General features: G+C 34.8%; 1 protein-coding gene across 3 annotated transcripts in view; it reads right to left on the bottom strand.

The window, feature by feature from the left end:
• Window positions 1-18,335, bottom strand: part of SGCZ (sarcoglycan zeta) — an 883,936-nt gene that overhangs the window by 305,354 nt on the left and 560,247 nt on the right. For all 3 annotated transcript variants that reach the window (XM_081221232.1, XM_081221233.1, XM_081221231.1), the window contains exon 2: window positions 10,270-10,464. In XM_081221232.1, coding sequence (XP_081077358.1) covers window positions 10,270-10,464 — 195 coding nt within the window. The remainder of the gene's footprint in view (window positions 1-10,269; window positions 10,465-18,335) is intronic.

The raw sequence follows: 18,335 nt of genomic DNA on the forward strand, positions 1-18,335 counted from the left end.
TCATGCATGCTTTGGGGAGGAAGCTGTGAGCTACCCCAAAGATGATAGCCATCAGCTGATATAAACAGCTTCTGAAACAGTGTAATTATTTGCAAAGGCGTTGTAATGGTGAATTTCTGGAAATATTTAAAACTAAATATTAAACTATTTAGCAAACTAAATCTGCTTATAATAAATAGTATTAACATGTTGTATCAGTACTATTAATTTATTATGTAGTACTAACATATATTTGATCTGGGAATGAGTTTACAAACTAACAAGAAGGTCTATGGTGAAATTATTATTTAAATTAATAAATTCATATGATTCCTGCCTAAAAGATGACTTTTATTAAAAAATATATTTTCTTAGAAACAAATATGACATTTCAATTATGCTTTTGAAAAACAAATGGTTGCTTCATTTTTTTTACAAAATAGCAAAATGTTAACTCTTCTTAAGATAATTAGCATTGTTTCATTTTAAAACTTAAAATTCCCTCTAAATTTCCTACTAAATTAGTCAAAGTATATAGGTCATACTATATGCTATTATATGTGAGAATAAGCCCAATGCACTTATTACATTAAGTTCAATGTGATCTAACATATTTTATAGTCTGGTTGCAAGTCACCCACATGGGTGACTGATTTTATCTTTCTGGATTTCCATCTTCTCTGTGTAAAACAGGCACTGAACCAAAGTCTTTTCCATCTCTATATTTAATAAAAACATATGAACTAACAAGTCTGTACTTTCTATAACTTTTGATTCAATGGCTAATTTTCTTAATTCTTTGTTTTCTCCTGCAAAATATGTGGTATTCTAATGTACTTCATTCAGCACATGCTATGTAGAGTTCATGGTTTATCTTATGCCCCTGTTTTTGTACTTTAATTCAGTCAAAGGAATGACTGCTTGTTACTTGTCTGAACTTGTATAAAAGTGACTAAATTTTTCTTTCTAAAGGCAAGGGAAGGAAATGTACTGCTAGGCTAAGACTGAGCATGAATGATTTCACCTGAGAGGGACAATTTGTCAGAAAATTATGAGGAGGTACAAACAGAGGGTTATAATGGAAGCAGTCTTGCAACATTAACTGTACTATTCACTCTCATAAGTTCTGTAGTAAATCCACACACACCACACTGAGGGGCGGTGCAGGCCGGATGGCTCTCCAGCAGGCGGGCACTCACTGCTGGTACTCCTCCTGTGGAGTGGTCGTCACGCCACAGAAGATAGCACCCCACCCCCCTTGGCTTGGGGCGGGAGCAATGATTCATGTACTGAGGAATTAACTGGAAAAATAGAAATGACAGCCCAGAAAGGTGGATAAAAGCTATGGTCCTAAATCACCTTCAGAATGGTTTTTCATCATGAGCAATTAGTTACTCCTCAGCAAAATATAGTTTAACGAGGGCAAAGACTACATTGGAGTCACACAGGGATACAACAGCCTTTATGAAAATCATTGTCCCTTTTATAAAGGTACCATTAATAAGCACCATTTCTCTATCCAGAAATTAAGCTTAATGCTCATTCTGGCAAACTCAAAAGCATAGTCATGTTTGGAACTTACAGAAGAGTTTTCACTGTTCTAATTACTCACTGACTATGAGAGATTAGGTACATTTCCCCATTAAATTAAAATAGTTCAGAGGATTGAGGTATCTTTTGTCCAATGAATTTTAAATATACTTAAAAAGCAGTGATGTCATAGTTATGTATCTAATGGTATTGTGTGAATGCACTAAAGTAGACAGGAAAGTAAATTATTTAATGAAGAACATTGAACTAATTTAATTTTAACCGAATCTTGATAACATTAATGCAATGAAAGGTGGCAGAAAGAGCATGAACTTTAAAACTGTAGAGCCCAAGCTTCTAACCTTGCTCATCAGTGTGACCTGGGGAAGTTTATCTAATTTCCCTAAGCCTCTGTGTCTTCAACTGCCAAAGGGGATATAATATTTACTTTGCAGTGTTGTGAAATCCAGTAAGGTCTGGTCTATAAAGCATATAATCTGGCTGAATACAAACTACATGCTAAATAAATATGGGCTGCCAGGCATCTCAAACTTTCACTCCCAGATCTAAAGGTTATAACCTAAGGGCTATAATTCAGAATGCAATATCTCTATCAGGTAAGCATTTAAAGCTCTGAACATTAAAGAAACTCAGAACATTTAGGATCAAAACCAGAAATCCCACTCTGTCATCCAATTTTTAAGTAGTATATTTGTCAAAATGGTTCAAAAAAGAGATTAGCTCTCTCTGGAAAATAAGCTCCATCATTCAGACAGGCCAGTAGGGTCCCTTTCAGGTAATGCAGATTTTCAAACTAAACGTCTTAGAGTCATCCAAATCATGATGACGTTTTGACAGCTGAACTGTTCCTCTTAAAAGTTTTGGGTAAATTTTTATATCTGAGTGTCAAATTAGAATTTCAAAAGAAATCTTTATTATCCATCCATCATCCCAAGGAAATAAGACATTTTCTCTTATACAATGTATCCTATAAAATAAATAACTAATTATGAACAGCTAATCATGCCTGGAAATAATGTTTGTCATTACATATAGCTAGCACTAATTAGTACTTACTGTGAGGCTCTATGTTAAGCACTTTTATAAGAGTTCATTCACTTATTACTTCTAATATCTCTGTGGGTCAACACCATTGACCATTTTGCAGATGAAGAAACTGGAGTTAGAGAGGTTAAGTGACTCTCACAAGACCATCCTTCTAAGCAGCTGTTCTGGAGCCAGAATGGGAATCAGTCTGTCTGTCTCCAAAGCTCATGCTTTTAACCTTTATGCATATCATTAGTATGAAGCAAGATTATAAACACCCTCATTTCTTTACTACTTATTCATTAATACACATGTTTTTAGACCTTTTTACATTTCTAGGACTGTTTTATGCTCAACATTAATAGAAAAAAATCGTTAACTCATATGATGTATGGAATAACTGAGAAGTCAGAACAGCAGAAATATGAGTAATAATAATAATAATGGCAAAATCTTAGCTATTAGGATATGCCAGGCACTTCTGAAGAACTTTCATTATTTTAATTGTTTTGACGTTTACAACGATCTAATAAAAATAATAATATTGCACCCATTGTACAGAGTAGGAAACTGAACAACAGTTTAATTTGTTGAAGGTAATATAGCTAATCAGTGGCAAAACCAGGATTTGGATGCAAAGGTCTGGTCCAAAGTTCATTCTTTTAACCATTGTTGATGGATGATGAGAGGTGTTTTTGGCAGTACCAGCAATCTAAGGGAATCTGCTACTGACACCAATTTTCTATGGGAAAATATCTTACCAATATGTAGTAGAGACTCAAGCTTTTTCCTTGGTTATATAATAGTTATGGTTATAAAAATGAATTCATGTTCTGTTCTTAAATTGTTGTATACACAAAACAGATGGTGATATGTCTGTGGGTTTTTGAAAGGAATGAGTAAAGAGCATAAGCTTCAGAAGTTTTGAAAGTCTGATTCTGAGTCCATGTTTTATAACAATTCTGTGAGAAATGCAAATAAAAACCCACACCCCTGCTTTTGCCCTGTGGGCCACTTGAATAAAATTCTTCCCATTTTCTACTTTCTCCTGGTATTGATCCGTTTCATCTTTTTTCAGTAACCGGAGACTAGTTTGTAATTAGTGGGGACTTATTTTGTGTGTTGTATCTTTTATTTTTTTTAATCAAAGTAAATTTAGAAAAACGCAAATATCCTTAAGATGAGACCAAGTTGGGTCAACAAATTTCTCTAGACAATCTCAATATTCCTTTGATTTCAATTGCTAAATGAAGAGACTTGGGGAAGTTATGATTGTGGTGGGCAGGCTGAGCCTCCACAGCAGTAGGTTCCCTCCCAAGAGAGGCTGGAAGTCAGGAAACACAGTTAGTTTCTCTCACACTTGAGGTTCTGATTATGTTTTCTAAAGGGATTGTAATAAGTGATGTAATGGTCAACTGAAAATAATGTATTACCTACTATGTGCCTGGCAAAGATACCAAGATAAAAAAGATAATAAGACCCGATTCTGCTCCATGAGGAATTCACACATTAATGGGGCTTTGGGAAAACGAGGGGAGAAGAGTACATATTTAGATGAACCATAATTATACATCTAATACAACATAGCAAATCCGCTCGCAGAGATAAGACATATGACTAAAAATAAAGGAATAAATCAGTCAGAAAGGGACACCCAGATAAACAAACAAACCAAAAAACAAAGAGGATCTTTATGAGATAGCTGGCTGTCAGATTTGTGGCTTAAGAGGTAGCAGTTTAGTTTAGCTGGCAGTTCTCTGTTAAGAGTTAAGGAGAACAAAAGAAACCCTTACAGGTTGCTCGTGGTGGTAGCAAACTGATTCAATCACTTTAGGGAAAAAAATTCATGTTAAAAGCCAATATTTCTACACATACACTCTAGACTCTAGAACCTAGAGAAACTCTTGAACATTTGCAACTACACTTATCAATATACAAAAATATTCTTAGGATCACTGTTTGTGAGAGCAAATTAAACAACAAAGAATACTTTGGAAATAATTCAAAAGGAAAATTGATAAATAAATAAGGTACACTCAAAATGAAATTTACAGCAGTAACTAAATAAATTGCAGCTATACACATTAACAGGGATAAATCTTGCAAACAGATTGCTGACCTAAAAGCAATATAATGTTTGAGGTTTATACACACACATACACTCACATGAAACTAAATAAATCACGAAAAAAACATTCAGGATTGTGGTTCTGAATAGATAGAGTTAGGAAACGTTGGTAATATTTATTTTTATAACTGGGGGATGTGGCACAGTGTTCATTTCATTGTTTATGATTGTTATTATTATCATTTGTGCCTTAAATATATATTATATGTATATTCTTTTATAGGATAAAATATTTCATAATAAATAAATGTTAATAATGGCAGCTCTCTGTACCACTGATAATGGATAATCAAGGTTGGGCCTGCCTTCTTGGAATGTGTTGGCTCTTAAATCAGGAGCCACTGGGAAATATTAATCTTGGTGTTCAGAACACAAAACTGCTTTTTCAATGTAGAAGTTAATAAATACCACTGCATAGACCACGAACTATCCCCTGTGCTTATGAGACCGTAAACAGTAGCAAAGAGACCTGGGATAACTAGTAGTTTTGCCTCAATTCTTCCTAGATCAAGCTGGGCCTTTGGAAAGGCACACATCATAGTGAAATGAAAAGCTAACTGGTTTTCAACGCAGGTAATGTTAAAGACTGATATTTATCCCACAAATACTCATGAAGGGCTAATTATCTGGAAGGGATTATCCTCTGCTTTGGGAATACAGCAGTGGAAAAAGTGTCAAAAACCCTTGGCCTCACGGACCTTATATTCCATTTGTGGAGGGGGAACAGACAATAAACAAGGTCATATAGAAAGAAAATATTTTGTGATAAACATGCTAAGGAGAGGAGAAAAAAATAAAAATCAATGAAATATGGTTAGTTCATATTTAAGCTTCACATATGTTTATCCATATCCATAGATTCTGAGTAAGAAATAAAATGCATCTGAGATTAGGACACAGCTTTGATAAATATAAGAACTGGTTGGATAAATGGAGATGGAAAAGTTCATTCCAAGGTAATGGTCCTATTAGAAAGTGAAATGAAGAAAACAGTGGGAGTAGCAAGTTTTTGGATGGATACACAGATGATAGCATGTTGCATATATACTTTAGCCATCTTAGGTAGATTTGAAATGGCTATAGATAATACATCACTTGGTTACTGATGAAGATTTTTAAAAAAGGAATAAATAGTTACAAGTGTGAGATGGGGATATGTGATGTGTCATTTACCAAAGTATTAGAAGGAGTACAGGATTTAAGAATCAGAAAAAGTATATTATTTCATATTCCTCCCGAATTAACTTTAAAAACATTTAGCTTTAAAAAGTGAGAAAGCATCCGCAACAGGAGAGGCCACAACAGTGAGAGGCCCGCGTACCGCAAAAAAAAAAAAAAAAAAAGTGAGAAAGCAGAAAGCTTAATAGAGTATTATGTGCAATCTCAACTTTAGAAAGGTACACTAAAAGAAAAGAAAATATGATAAAAGGTATCAGTGACTCTATAGACAACAGCCATAAACAGAAAGATATCATTAAAGGGTTGATCATCTTGTAAACATATACTTGTAAATATGTAATAAAGAGAATATGAAATGAAAAAAGGAAGTCGCAACTAAGGAAACCAAAGGGATTGCATAAGAATCTTGCTTTCATATTCTGATCTTTAGACATTAAAATGCAATATGATCAAAGATATATATATCCTTGATGTGTATATGTATAAAAGTATATAAGTGTATATATGTGTATACGTGTGTGTGTTTGTTTATATATGTATGTATATGTGTGTATACTGGAACATATTGTGGTCTTGATTAATTAATAAATTGATGTCAGACTGAAAGAATGGAATTAGGATCCTAAGACTGGAGTTAACATACAGGAAGATTGCAACAAGATACCAAGATATCAATAACAACAAAACTATCCAGTGATATAATGGGATGGTTTGCTTATCATCCAAAGGAGGATTTAAGCAGATGTTGAGTGACCAAATGGAGAGAACATCGTAGAGTGAACTCTAGAAATACGTGGATGGTTGAACTAAAAATGTCCCAGTTCCTCTTCAATCCTTAAAAACTAAGATATTCAATCCAGCTTCTCCTGGGATTTCCCTTCATCCAACGTTCATCCCACTCATCATATAACCCTTTAAGAATTTTTTTTTCTAATTTATTCAATTAATTGATTGTTTCAATTATTATCCACATCTGGGTACTCCTGACTTTTCAGTCACAACGTTCATGACCTTCCTCTCAATCTTCACTTCATAAATGGCACTTAAGCTTCCATTCTTTCTTTTGCTGGCTTGTTAACATGTCTAATCAAATTAAGCTTCAGTTGGATGCCACCAACTTTTACTTAGTACTCTCATAACTAAAATGAATACTTTATTATTATATTCATTTTCAATTTCCAAGTATAGAGCTAATTTACTTACCATGGGCACTGGAAGAAAAGAACACTGCCTCAGCAGAATGCCTGGTTTGATAGATCTGCTGGACTAGCTTATTATACTGAATCACAAAGATATTATACCAAACAACGAAACAACAACAACAGAAGCATGTAATTGGGTTATACTGATCTTGAGAGAATGTTGTTTCAAAATCTCTCCCTTCAACTCATGCCTACACTTACCAACTCTCATGGCCAGGAAATTATTGTTTATATCTACCCTCAGTTTTTCACCCTGTGGTATAAAGTCATTTCCTTTTTCTTGATTTTCTGCAGCTGGATATCTCAATAGCAGAGTGATATTATTTTCCACAAAATGAGAAACAGAATAAGGTCATATCAACCATAGAGATCATGTGTAATACTGGTCATAATGATGGACTCCAAGAAGCATCATAAAACAGGTTGGCAGCTACACTTGCTTTGCTGAAAACACAATATTTTGAGAGCAATAACGTGTCAAGTTTGCCCAAATAAGAGATGTTAACAGCCACATATTTCCATGTATTGAATGGCAACAGTTGTAATGAAAGTGAAATACATTTTGTGCAGATCAATAACACTCCCTAAACAATTTACACACCATTTACTACTTCTCACTATAGTATGGCAAGTGGTTTTTGGTATTCATTCTAGAGATAGATACAATCCTAACGTACTAGTGAAAACTAAAATTGATTTTTTTTACTGCGCTAATGCAAGAGGATTACAAATGATTTCACTTTGCAAGTACGTGCAGCTTAATCTGATGTGTAGTATTTAGGACTGCTAAAATCTGCAATTACTTAAGTAATTTGGAATTTTTCTGAACAATTATGAATCACTGCATGGATATAAAGAGTATGTTACCTTATAAAAATTATCTTGATACAAAAATTACAACTTTATCTTTCCATTTATTTCAGGTACACATAAATAGCTCACATAGCTAAAGGAAGGATAGTTCTCTATTTTGATTATAAAAAAATAAAATTGTGATTTAAAAAACAAAAAAAGAAAGATAAGCCTAAAATAAGAGAAGTAAATAAATATCAAGATTCCTACAGAAATAAATTCCTTTTCATTATCCCAAGGAATATGTTGACATTTACATTTTGGCCAGCTGAGGTTCAAATTAGATAGCTCCATAGGTAACAGAGACCCAGAGGCCTGTGTGGATCCGGAGGACAAAGATGACAGTTCAATTATTTTCCCTGAATGGCTTATCCAGCTTTGGCCTCAGCATGGGGCAAGGTATTGGGAGGTTGATGCATGCAGCCATGAAATTACGCATTTAAGTCTATTTTCTTAATTAATTTAAGCATACTTCAGAAACATACATGCATTTAATCTGAAAATTCCCGTGGCCTGGTCACTGGATAGGATCAAGGCTCCCTAAGGTGAGAGAGTTGATCCTATTTTTCATGAGCTTTTAAAAGATGTCTCTTGATAGAGGAAAAAGAATGCTTGAAATTGTAAGACTTGGAGAAAAATCTACTCTTCTTCTCTTTAAGAGAAGAAAATTTTTTTAGAAAAATGATGTTGAAGAACTTGCTGTCAGCAACTGCTAGTTTGGCTGATAGTTAAGAGAGCATAAAAAAATCTGCAGGGGTACACATATTGTCCCTACTGTGTGACACACAAATCACAAATGAAGAAGGCACGAGTAAGTGAACACAGAAGCGGAGCTCAGAAGAAAAAAAGACTACAGGTAGAATTAATGACATTTGTGTCAGATACTCTCAAGACTGTTTTTTCTGGGGGGTGGTGGGTATGGGAATGAGCCAGCTCCTGGGACAAAGGAATGGTTCATATGTGTTAGCAGAGTCTCATAAAGCTATCATTTGCCTAGTAGCCCCCAGCTCCACCTCTAGCCACCCACAGGCTCACATGCCTTGATCAATGACCCTGAACATATATCCATGTCTAGGAAGCAGTTATTTTCTCTAAACCCGGAGCACACTGAGTCCTGCCCATCTTCTCTTTGTCTTTCATTTCTTTTTTTGATGAATACCCTTCAGAATTTGCACTGTATTGGAAAAAATGGAACCCTTGCTCAGCTCATTTTTCTCCATGAGCATATGCTGTTTTATCATGATTTGCACAGTTATAGTTTTTCCTCTTTGGAAGGTTAGGCCACCTGCCCCCCAGGCTCCTACTGCACACAGCCGCAGTGCCCTACACTGTGGACAGATGCTGGGCTCACTTTCTAGTTAGAATTCGGTATTAGTGAAGTCAGAAAGAAACTACCTTTGCTAAATCAATACACAGCAGAGTTTTGTTTTGTTTTGTTTAAAGGCAGCCCCACATCAGAAGATCAGTGAAATTAAATAGCCAGCTTTATACTCACCCCGGAGGATGCAGAGTTCTAAAGAATAATAGCCATTTGGTCAGCAAAGAAAGATACCTGCTTGGATATGAAGCTATCTGAGGTTTCTAAGCAAAGGCAGAATGGTTTAAAGACAGAGTAGAGAAATTTAAGAATTTAGCCAGTAAATATAAAATGGCTAAACTAGACTTTGCTGAAGCAGCTAATTTTTCCCAGATAAGACATCCTCATAGGTTTATTGTACATGGTCAAAAAACGGAAGCAAAATTCATCTATGGATTATACAATGATTTTGCTAATTACTGATTTTTGTAAAATAGAGATTTAATTTCTGGTTTATCTTTTATTTACCATGGCCATGCTCTCTGATAGAATGAGATCACCATGTGATGACAATTATAGACATTGTTCCATGCAGCCCAGGAAAATTCCAGGGTTTAGATTTGATCATGCAGTGTATTACACAGAAAGCAAATGTAGAGAGGTAAACACTCTGTATAAAGTATTTCAAAGGAACTTGTGGTTTCATATATTAATTTTAACATGAACTATCATTTCTAAAAGCAGACTCATCTTTCAGATTCCCAGGTTTAGCAAACAATGCTTCATGCTTATTGATTAAAAGTTTTCTAACTTCCTAATAAATCAATGTGCTGTGCTGTCTCATGATCTAAATTCTCCACACCCAAATGGCAGGTAGTAAAATATATGTATCATGATTACCTATTGAATGCAGTCATAAAATAATATATGACAGTCTTTGAAATTTCAAGACAAACATGTAAAGATTAAGATGAATAACTGTTAATTAAAAAAATAATAAAGCTATATCTTCTTTGAACCAAAGGCAACAGATATAAAATCATGGTGGTACTTACCACAGTGAAGTTCATCACTTTCAATATCCAAATTGTCATGGCTAAGTTAACTATCATGGTAACCAACAGCAGAAGGACAAAGAAGTATAAGCACCTCTTTCGCCATCCATAAATTCCCACTGGGTAAAGTTGTGCATTCTCAGCCCTTGGCAGGTTATTTTGTTGTGTTGCTAGTATGTACTGTTCTCGTGTCATCTGGAAAAAAAAAAAAAAAAGAAAGAAAAGAAGTATTCAAAAATAAAACCAAAGATTTTTTTTAAATCAAAAGGCACAAGATATCTAAGAATAATGGTGAGTGCTCACACAATTATTGATGAGTAATTAAAGTTAATTTATTTAATTAAAATTAATTGAAATGTTATAAAACCCCTTAAATCCTTATCACTAGTTTTGCTTTTCAAAGCTATTTAACTACCTGTTACATCTCTAAGATGTGTATCATTTTCAGCGGGGTTTGTCCAATCCTAACATCGACCTTTGCTCTCAGGAGTCTGTGAAGATTCTCAGCAATACTTCCATTTGTCTAAAACCCAGTAACTGTATGCACAGCTATGCTACTCTTGGAATGAACTTCATCTGTTCTTCGGAGTAGACAGAGGCCAACTGTACCACAGATATTTTTGTGGCTTTAAAAATGCAGGATATAAGGAGCTCAGTATATATGTTTTAATAAAATGTCAGTGTGTTTGCACAAACCTATGGAAAGAAAATTACTTTTATTTAGAATTATATAGATGTAACTATTTAATTAAAACATTTATTTAGAATGTTGTTATTTATTTTAGTTGTATTTCAATGAGTTATCAGTATAAGATTGATCTCTGAAAGAACAAACCGCATATTTACTATCCTGTAACATAATACAATGATATCAGCAGAAGTCAGTCTTGGAAAAGGGGAGATGGTATTCTATGGTAGTATATAAATTTAGGTTCTAAATTAGTTCTTTCAAAGAGCAAATGCATTATTTACTATCTGATTAAACCTAAAAATATGGATAAGAAATGTCAAGGCATATGTACTGGGTATACAATTTTCAGAATAATATATTCATTACCTGAAGGATGGAAACTTTAAATTTTATAAAATATGATTTTCTATAGAACAATAATTGTTCATTTTTTTTCTTTTTAGGTTCTTCTCAGATTTCTTGTGCATGCAATTAACAATTAATACACCAACAGAAATCATGCTGAATAAATTATGCAACAATAAAAACAACATTAACAAAGAATTTAAATTACCTGTTAAGTAGTACAAAATATATAATGTAAGGTTATTAATTTATGGTGTTAATTGACTTAATCCTACACTAAATAAAATGTTGAACTATATATTGAGAAATGCAAAATATCCAAGTTATTTGGCTTTCTCCCGTTTTTCTTTTTATTTTAGAGCTATCACTTCAAATTGTATTAATGCACTGTTAAATATTATCTCTCCAATTTTTTTTTTTTTTTTTTTTTTTTTTTGCGGTACACGGGCCTCCCACCGTTGTGGCCTCTCCCGTTGTGGAGCACAGGCTCAGGACATACAGGCCCAGCGGCCATGGCTCACGGGCCCAGCCGCTCTGCGGCATGTGGGATCTTCCCGGACTGGGGCACGAACCCGTGTCCCCTGCATCGGCAGGTGGACTCTCAACCACTGCGCTACCAGGGAAGCCCTATCTCTCCAATTTTTTATGAGTGACATATTATATGTAATATAATAAAAATAGTTTCATATGTTAATTATAATTTAAAATGTATTAGAAGAGCTAATACTATTAGATGACTAAGAACAAATTCTTTCATAATATAAAAAAGTACCTTTTTCTTTATTGTCATTGTTATTATTTAAATTAATATTTAATATTTTCTTGAAAGTAGCCAAAAAGCTTTAGACCTTACTTCCAATTTGGAGTGGAGATGTGTAACTTACTAACTGCTACAAAACGTAAAGTTATACAACAGGTGACAGAATACCACAGGAATTTACTTTGCCTGAAGATTCTGGTGGAGATTTTATAGTTCTGATAATGGTTATTATTACAAAGTGGAAAATACATTATAGGAAGATGATAAAGGGAACTCTAAGGACCACCACAATTAAAGGGAAGAAAAAGGAAGAGCCATGTTCTTGAAAAGAGGAAGAGTATGGATGTGAGAGTGGAGCAAAAGAGCCCAGAAACCTGATTATGTCCAGCTGACAAGGAAGAGACCTTCCCTGGGATAGCTGGTCTCTGAAGTCACAAGTAAAATGCTGTGACTATTCAGACCATGCATTGTCTTTAATCTCATATTAAAGCAAACTTCCTTTTTAGAATATTCTATTTCTACAAATTCTGTTTAGACATGAAGGTGAGATTAACATGCCTTAGAAAAGAAATGAGAACTTAGTATCTGAAATAAAACAAACACACATTACAAAGAAAATGGTCTTTCAACAACAGAATTGATTTTTTTTGGTAAGGCATCAGAAATTCAGTAAATATATCAAATGCCTCTAACAATTTGAAAAAGCAAATAGCATAACAAAAAGCCAAGAGAAAAATTTGTCAAGAAAACAAAAAATCTGTTATTTAATTAAAACTATTTTACCACCTCAAGAAATTCAATGATATTTTCTTAAATAAAGATGAGTTAAACATTATTACTTTATATATTTTGTTCATCACAAAATACTTCAGAATATCCAAGCTGCAAAAAGACAACAAGATTATAGAGGTTTTTTTTTTTAATTTCCTTATTTCTTAAGTCTCACAGACCTGAGTGTTTTTCAAGATCACAAAAGCTTTCACAGTGGTTACAGTGCTCTCATAGTACTAGAGAAGAAGAACGACAACATACAACTCTTAAGAGATTAAGCAAACTACCCTATATTTGAAACTTTTACAACCTTCGCCTGAAATGTTAAATGCTGACCCATTTTCAAGTATTAAACATATTCTGAAATATCTTGGTTCCCTTGGCATTATGAGAATTCCATAAATAAAATAGAAAATTATTTAAGTGTTTATTGTCATTCTAAAGGAATGTAACAAACGTACACTTGCAGATATACTTATTTTCTCAGAAGAGCTAAGTAAACTTCCTGAAAGAGAAATGGCCAAGATTTCCTGAGAGAATATATCACTGTGCTGAGATGTCTCTCTGGTTAGTCCTCTCTACTGCCTTCTGAAATAAAAATTCAACATTCTCAAAATTATTGCTTTGCAATTCTTTTGGTTTTCAAGGTTGTGACTACCCCTATTATTGGTTATTACTTAAAATAATTAGGACTTCCTTCATCTTAGTTTTGCAGTTCTATTTCATACGAGATTTTATGTTTAAAAGCATTCGTTAGAATCAAATAACTTCTAAAACACAGTTTTTCTTAGCTAAGGTTGAGGAAGTCTTCAGCCTTATTGGATCCAGATGTTTATCAGCATTCACATTAAGATAAATGCATTTACTTGTATCCTCTTGTAATTCAGGGAAGGGTTGATTTAATTCTGGACTTTGCACTTTCTAGACCTTGTGAACTTTTCAACATTTTTCTCCAAAGGTATGGAAAATCTGGTTTTCAGAAAGGGTTATTTTGTTCAGTAAATTTAATAACCTAGTGTGTAAATACTAGAAGAAAATGAATTAATCATTCATTAACCACTAATGACCTAAACATAATTCATCACTAATAATCTAGCTCTGGAGAATTCTGGTAAAGTCTACCGAGCTGGATGGAATGGAAGAAAAATTAACTAAAGCATCAGAGTCAATTGGCTACTACTCCCATGCCTCACAGAAGGGGACAACTGTACAAAATACTAAAGCCAAGGTAATGTTAAAAATATTCCAATCTACCTGGCATCATTATTTAGGTATTTTGTATAAATACTCAGAGCAAGGCACAGTATTTGAGACTCTAGTCTTCATTCGATAAAATATGTTTTTAGTGACAACTATGTGCAGGTAGAGTTCAAGTTCGCTGCACTCATGAATTTCACATAGTTATGGAAAACACAATAAACCAATAACGTATAAATTTATGTGTATATAGAAAATAACATATCAAATAGTAATATGTTCTGAAGATGATAAATACAATATAATGGATTCATGATATAAGCAATAAAATATTAAATAGTGATAGATGCTATGAAGATAACAGGCATGGTGATATAATGGGGGCGTGGGAAACTACTTTGAAAGTGGTAGAAAGAGAGTGCCTCACAAAGGAAGTGACACCTAAGATGAAATTAAAATGATGGAAATCTTCTATGAAGAAAGTTAAAGGAGATCTTTGAAGATGTATCTGAAGGCCGAATTAGAGTGGGCTAAATAGAAAATGAAAACTGAGAAAGTGGAGAGAGTATAGACATTTTTTAAGGGGTAGAGAAGAGCAAAGGAATGAGATTTCAGATGAGAATATGAAGTCAGATGTTGGAGTATTAACTCAGGGACCAGTGTGATTTATCTGAAGGATATGAGAGAGAAAATGGAAAAGCAATGAGGTTACTTAATATGGGACCAATAGTCGAGGTGAAATCTGGGATACAGAGATGAGTTATGCATTCTCAGAGGTGTGGTGGCCAAGAACTAGTGACAATGACAGAAGATCAGCCAGGCAGCTGGGCTTTACAAGGTGGGAATAAAGTAGACAGGTTATAATGATCATAATCCAATGAGAAGAGTTCTTGGTCTTAGTCATGCACTAGTATTCTGACTCACATCAGCATATGCAGAACTGAAGGTAGCTGCACCGTGGTTAGAGTTTGCAGGCGCCTGGCTCTGGGACGTGTGACACTGAGACTCGGCTGCTCCACAGCCCACTTAATCAGAGGCTCCATCACTACGAACTTGCTCCATTTGGATTTCACCGTATAAGACCTAGAATGCTCATGGGTACAAGTACCATCTTCTCCTTTCCATCCCCACAGTCTTTCCTCTCTTTAAGTAAGGTTTTATTATTTATTTTCTAAAATTGGGAGTAGAGAAAGGAGGGCATTTGTGAATATAATTAGACGTGGCATCTCTCTAGATAGACAGGAAAGGCTAAAGAAAATTCGACATGTCTTAATATTCGTGAGACTAGAAGAAGAAAAGAAGAGGTTAAAAGAGATTACAATGTCCGAGATAATTGTTTTACATTGCCATGGCTAAATTAAGGGTAAAAATAAAAGCTATTAATGGAATGCTCTGTTTTATGTTTTGTAAGGAAGAAATATTGTCTGAAAGGATGATCAAGTGACCTGCTCACGTTTGTATCCTTATGATCCTAAGAGGGAGGGGGTTTAAACAACTTAAATATGGCAGTGAGAACTGAGAAGTACGGAAGTGAATTGTAAGTCATCACTTCTTTAAATCTGAGTTTTACCAAGAATAGAAAAAGGACTCTCGGACTTTGCCCAAAAGCATGAAGACATTAGAAAGTTAGTTCAAGCCCAGGTATTAAGAACCTGTTTTCTCCAGTCCAGATTTTACCACTAAATTGTCAATCTGATGATAAAGGTGTAAAGAGAACCCAATTTTATATTTCAAGTCATATAACTGATGTAATTGTTTTAAAATACCACATTTAACACTATTATAATACTACTCACATCAATACTGGCTATAACACAGAGATGTAAGCACACAGACTGGAAGGAAATAGCAGATTATTTAACTCACTATTTCATTCCTTAAAATTAAAATATAAATTAAGAATCTCAGTTTTGCTCAGACCTATTCCCTGTGTTCCCTGTTATGGGAAATATGAATATAAAAGAGAAGCATGTGTCTCCTGGAAAGTAAGCTAGATCATTTGGGAAATTGCTTTTAATTTCTGATTACAGAGCTAGCACTTGGCACATTCAAGTAGCAATATGCAACAGCTTTGTGACCATAAAAATTGAAACTCAGTTCCAAACCCCCTTAACTTCCTCACTGGGAATAGCTTAGATTCCAGGAGAAGTGGTAAATCATGTTGGTGTCACTGCTCATTAAGTGTTGATCATGTTAGATTTAACACTACAATTGTCTGTTATTTGTTCAGACAAGGAATGGGCACAGCAAGCTAAGTGCAGTCTCAGATTTATGTGCCAAGCTGTAACCCCAGTCTGGCCATTCTATTCTGTACATCCTAGGGCAAGCCACTTAGCCTTCCTCTGCCCCAATGCCCTCTGCTCTCAAACGAACATTCCACTGACTTATATAAGCGCAACGTGGGAGGAGAAAAGTAGAATGCTAAAGTTCCCCTTTCCTTTTGAACAGTAAAAATACTCATTTAAAAAACTGATCTTCCACCTTTTAGCTAGTGGTCCCCTCCTTCAGTGCCGTATAAGTATTTATATTGGAATTCATTTTAAAAGACATGCTGGAAATATCATTTTAAAAACCAGATGCTTGAAGTGTCCAAATTATATGGCATTAACTTTACACAGCAGAAAGGCATTTTGTTTTCTGTTCCCAGAAAATGAGTCTCTAAACAGCTACTAATGTTGAGAGAGACTGAAAACAATAAAGTCCACTTACCATGGCAATTGAAACTTCTCCCTATCTGGGATACTTAATTCTCAAAGGCACATTCCAAGAAGACGGCAGTTAAAAATTTCTATTTAAGAAAAATGTCCATTTGCAATGAAATTTTTTCCCAGTTGGTTTATGGAAAATGCTGTAGACAGATTTTACAGCCTGGAAAAGTAGCAGCCTAGCAACTGAATTTCAAGAATGATGAAAGATATCTCAGTCAAATGGAGCTACCTCTTGAGATGAAATAGAAGAGGACTCTAGCCAAGGCTGACAGTAAAAAAGAAACCTGAATAGACATTAAAAGGGCAACACATTCCCAAATGAATAAAAATTTTAGAAAAATGTGGACATTTACAGAGAATGACCCAGTTATCATTCTGAGCTTATTTTGCATACTTCATGTACTCTAAAATGAAGCACTTTTACATAGAAAATACTTTTCCAGTATTTAATTGGATGAAAACTCCATCACAGTTTTTGGCATTTATTCAGTCACAGACTTAGATTTAGGTTCCTAACAATAAAGTCACTCAATTCTCAGACCCCCTCATGTGTTATTAACAGAAAAACTTAGCCATTAAAGTGATTTTGAAGGAGGCTGGGAAATCTTTTGCCCACTCAGAGTTGTATCATCACCAAGAGATGAGACAACATAGGTATGGGACTTCCCTGGTGGCTCAGTGGTTAAGAATCCACCTGCCAATGCAGGGGACACGGGTTCTATCCCTGTTCCGGGAATGTCCCACATGCCGCAGAGCAACTAAGCCTGTGCACCGCAACTACTGAGCCTGTGCTTTAGAGCCCATGAGCCACAACTACTGAGCCCGCGTGCCACAACTACTGAAGCCCATCTGCCTAGAGCTCGTGCTCTATAAGAGAAGCCACCACAATGAGAAGCCCGTGCGCCGCAACGAAGAGTAGCCCCTGCTCACCGCAACTAGAGAAAGCCCTGGCGCAGCAACGAAGACCCAATGCAGCCAAGGATTAATTAACTAATTAATTAATTTAAAAAAACAAAAAACAACATAGGTGGTTGTGAGCATCATTCACACTAAGACTGCAAGCATGAGAAGCCCGTAGGAAAGTGCTGCTACACATGCACAGCAGGAGGAAAGGGAAAAATCTTTAAGGAAACACAAATTTGCCAGAAACATGGCTGGAGAGCTTAACTGGGCAACCAGAAAGCCCATAATATTTAAAGCAATAAGGATCAACAGGAAAACATGTTTAAAGGACAATAGTAAGAAAGAGAATAGGAGAAAGAGTAAGGCTTTTTGGCTTTTTTTCTAACAGCAAGCAGAAAAACTTCAAGAGAACAAGAAAGATAGAGTATGGCTTCCACAGCCTTGAAGATTAATTGGAAAGCACCACTGGTTGTGAAAAATCTTGCAAACAAATTTCAAAATACTTATTCTATTGAAAGCCACTTTTTTCCCACTTTCACAAACTTAGTTACATTTTACTACATTAACTTAAATTATTTATAGTATAGTCAAATTTGGGGGTTTTTTTGTTTTGTTCTGTTTTTTGGTAAAATTCTCTAATGTGTAATGAGCTCTTAAGAAATGTGCTCTGCTTGAGGTTAAGCTCAGTTTT

This window comes from Mesoplodon bidens (assembly GCF_964165515.1).
Source record: "Mesoplodon bidens genome assembly, chromosome: 20".
Classification (NCBI taxonomy): Eukaryota; Metazoa; Chordata; class Mammalia; order Artiodactyla; family Ziphiidae; genus Mesoplodon; species Mesoplodon bidens.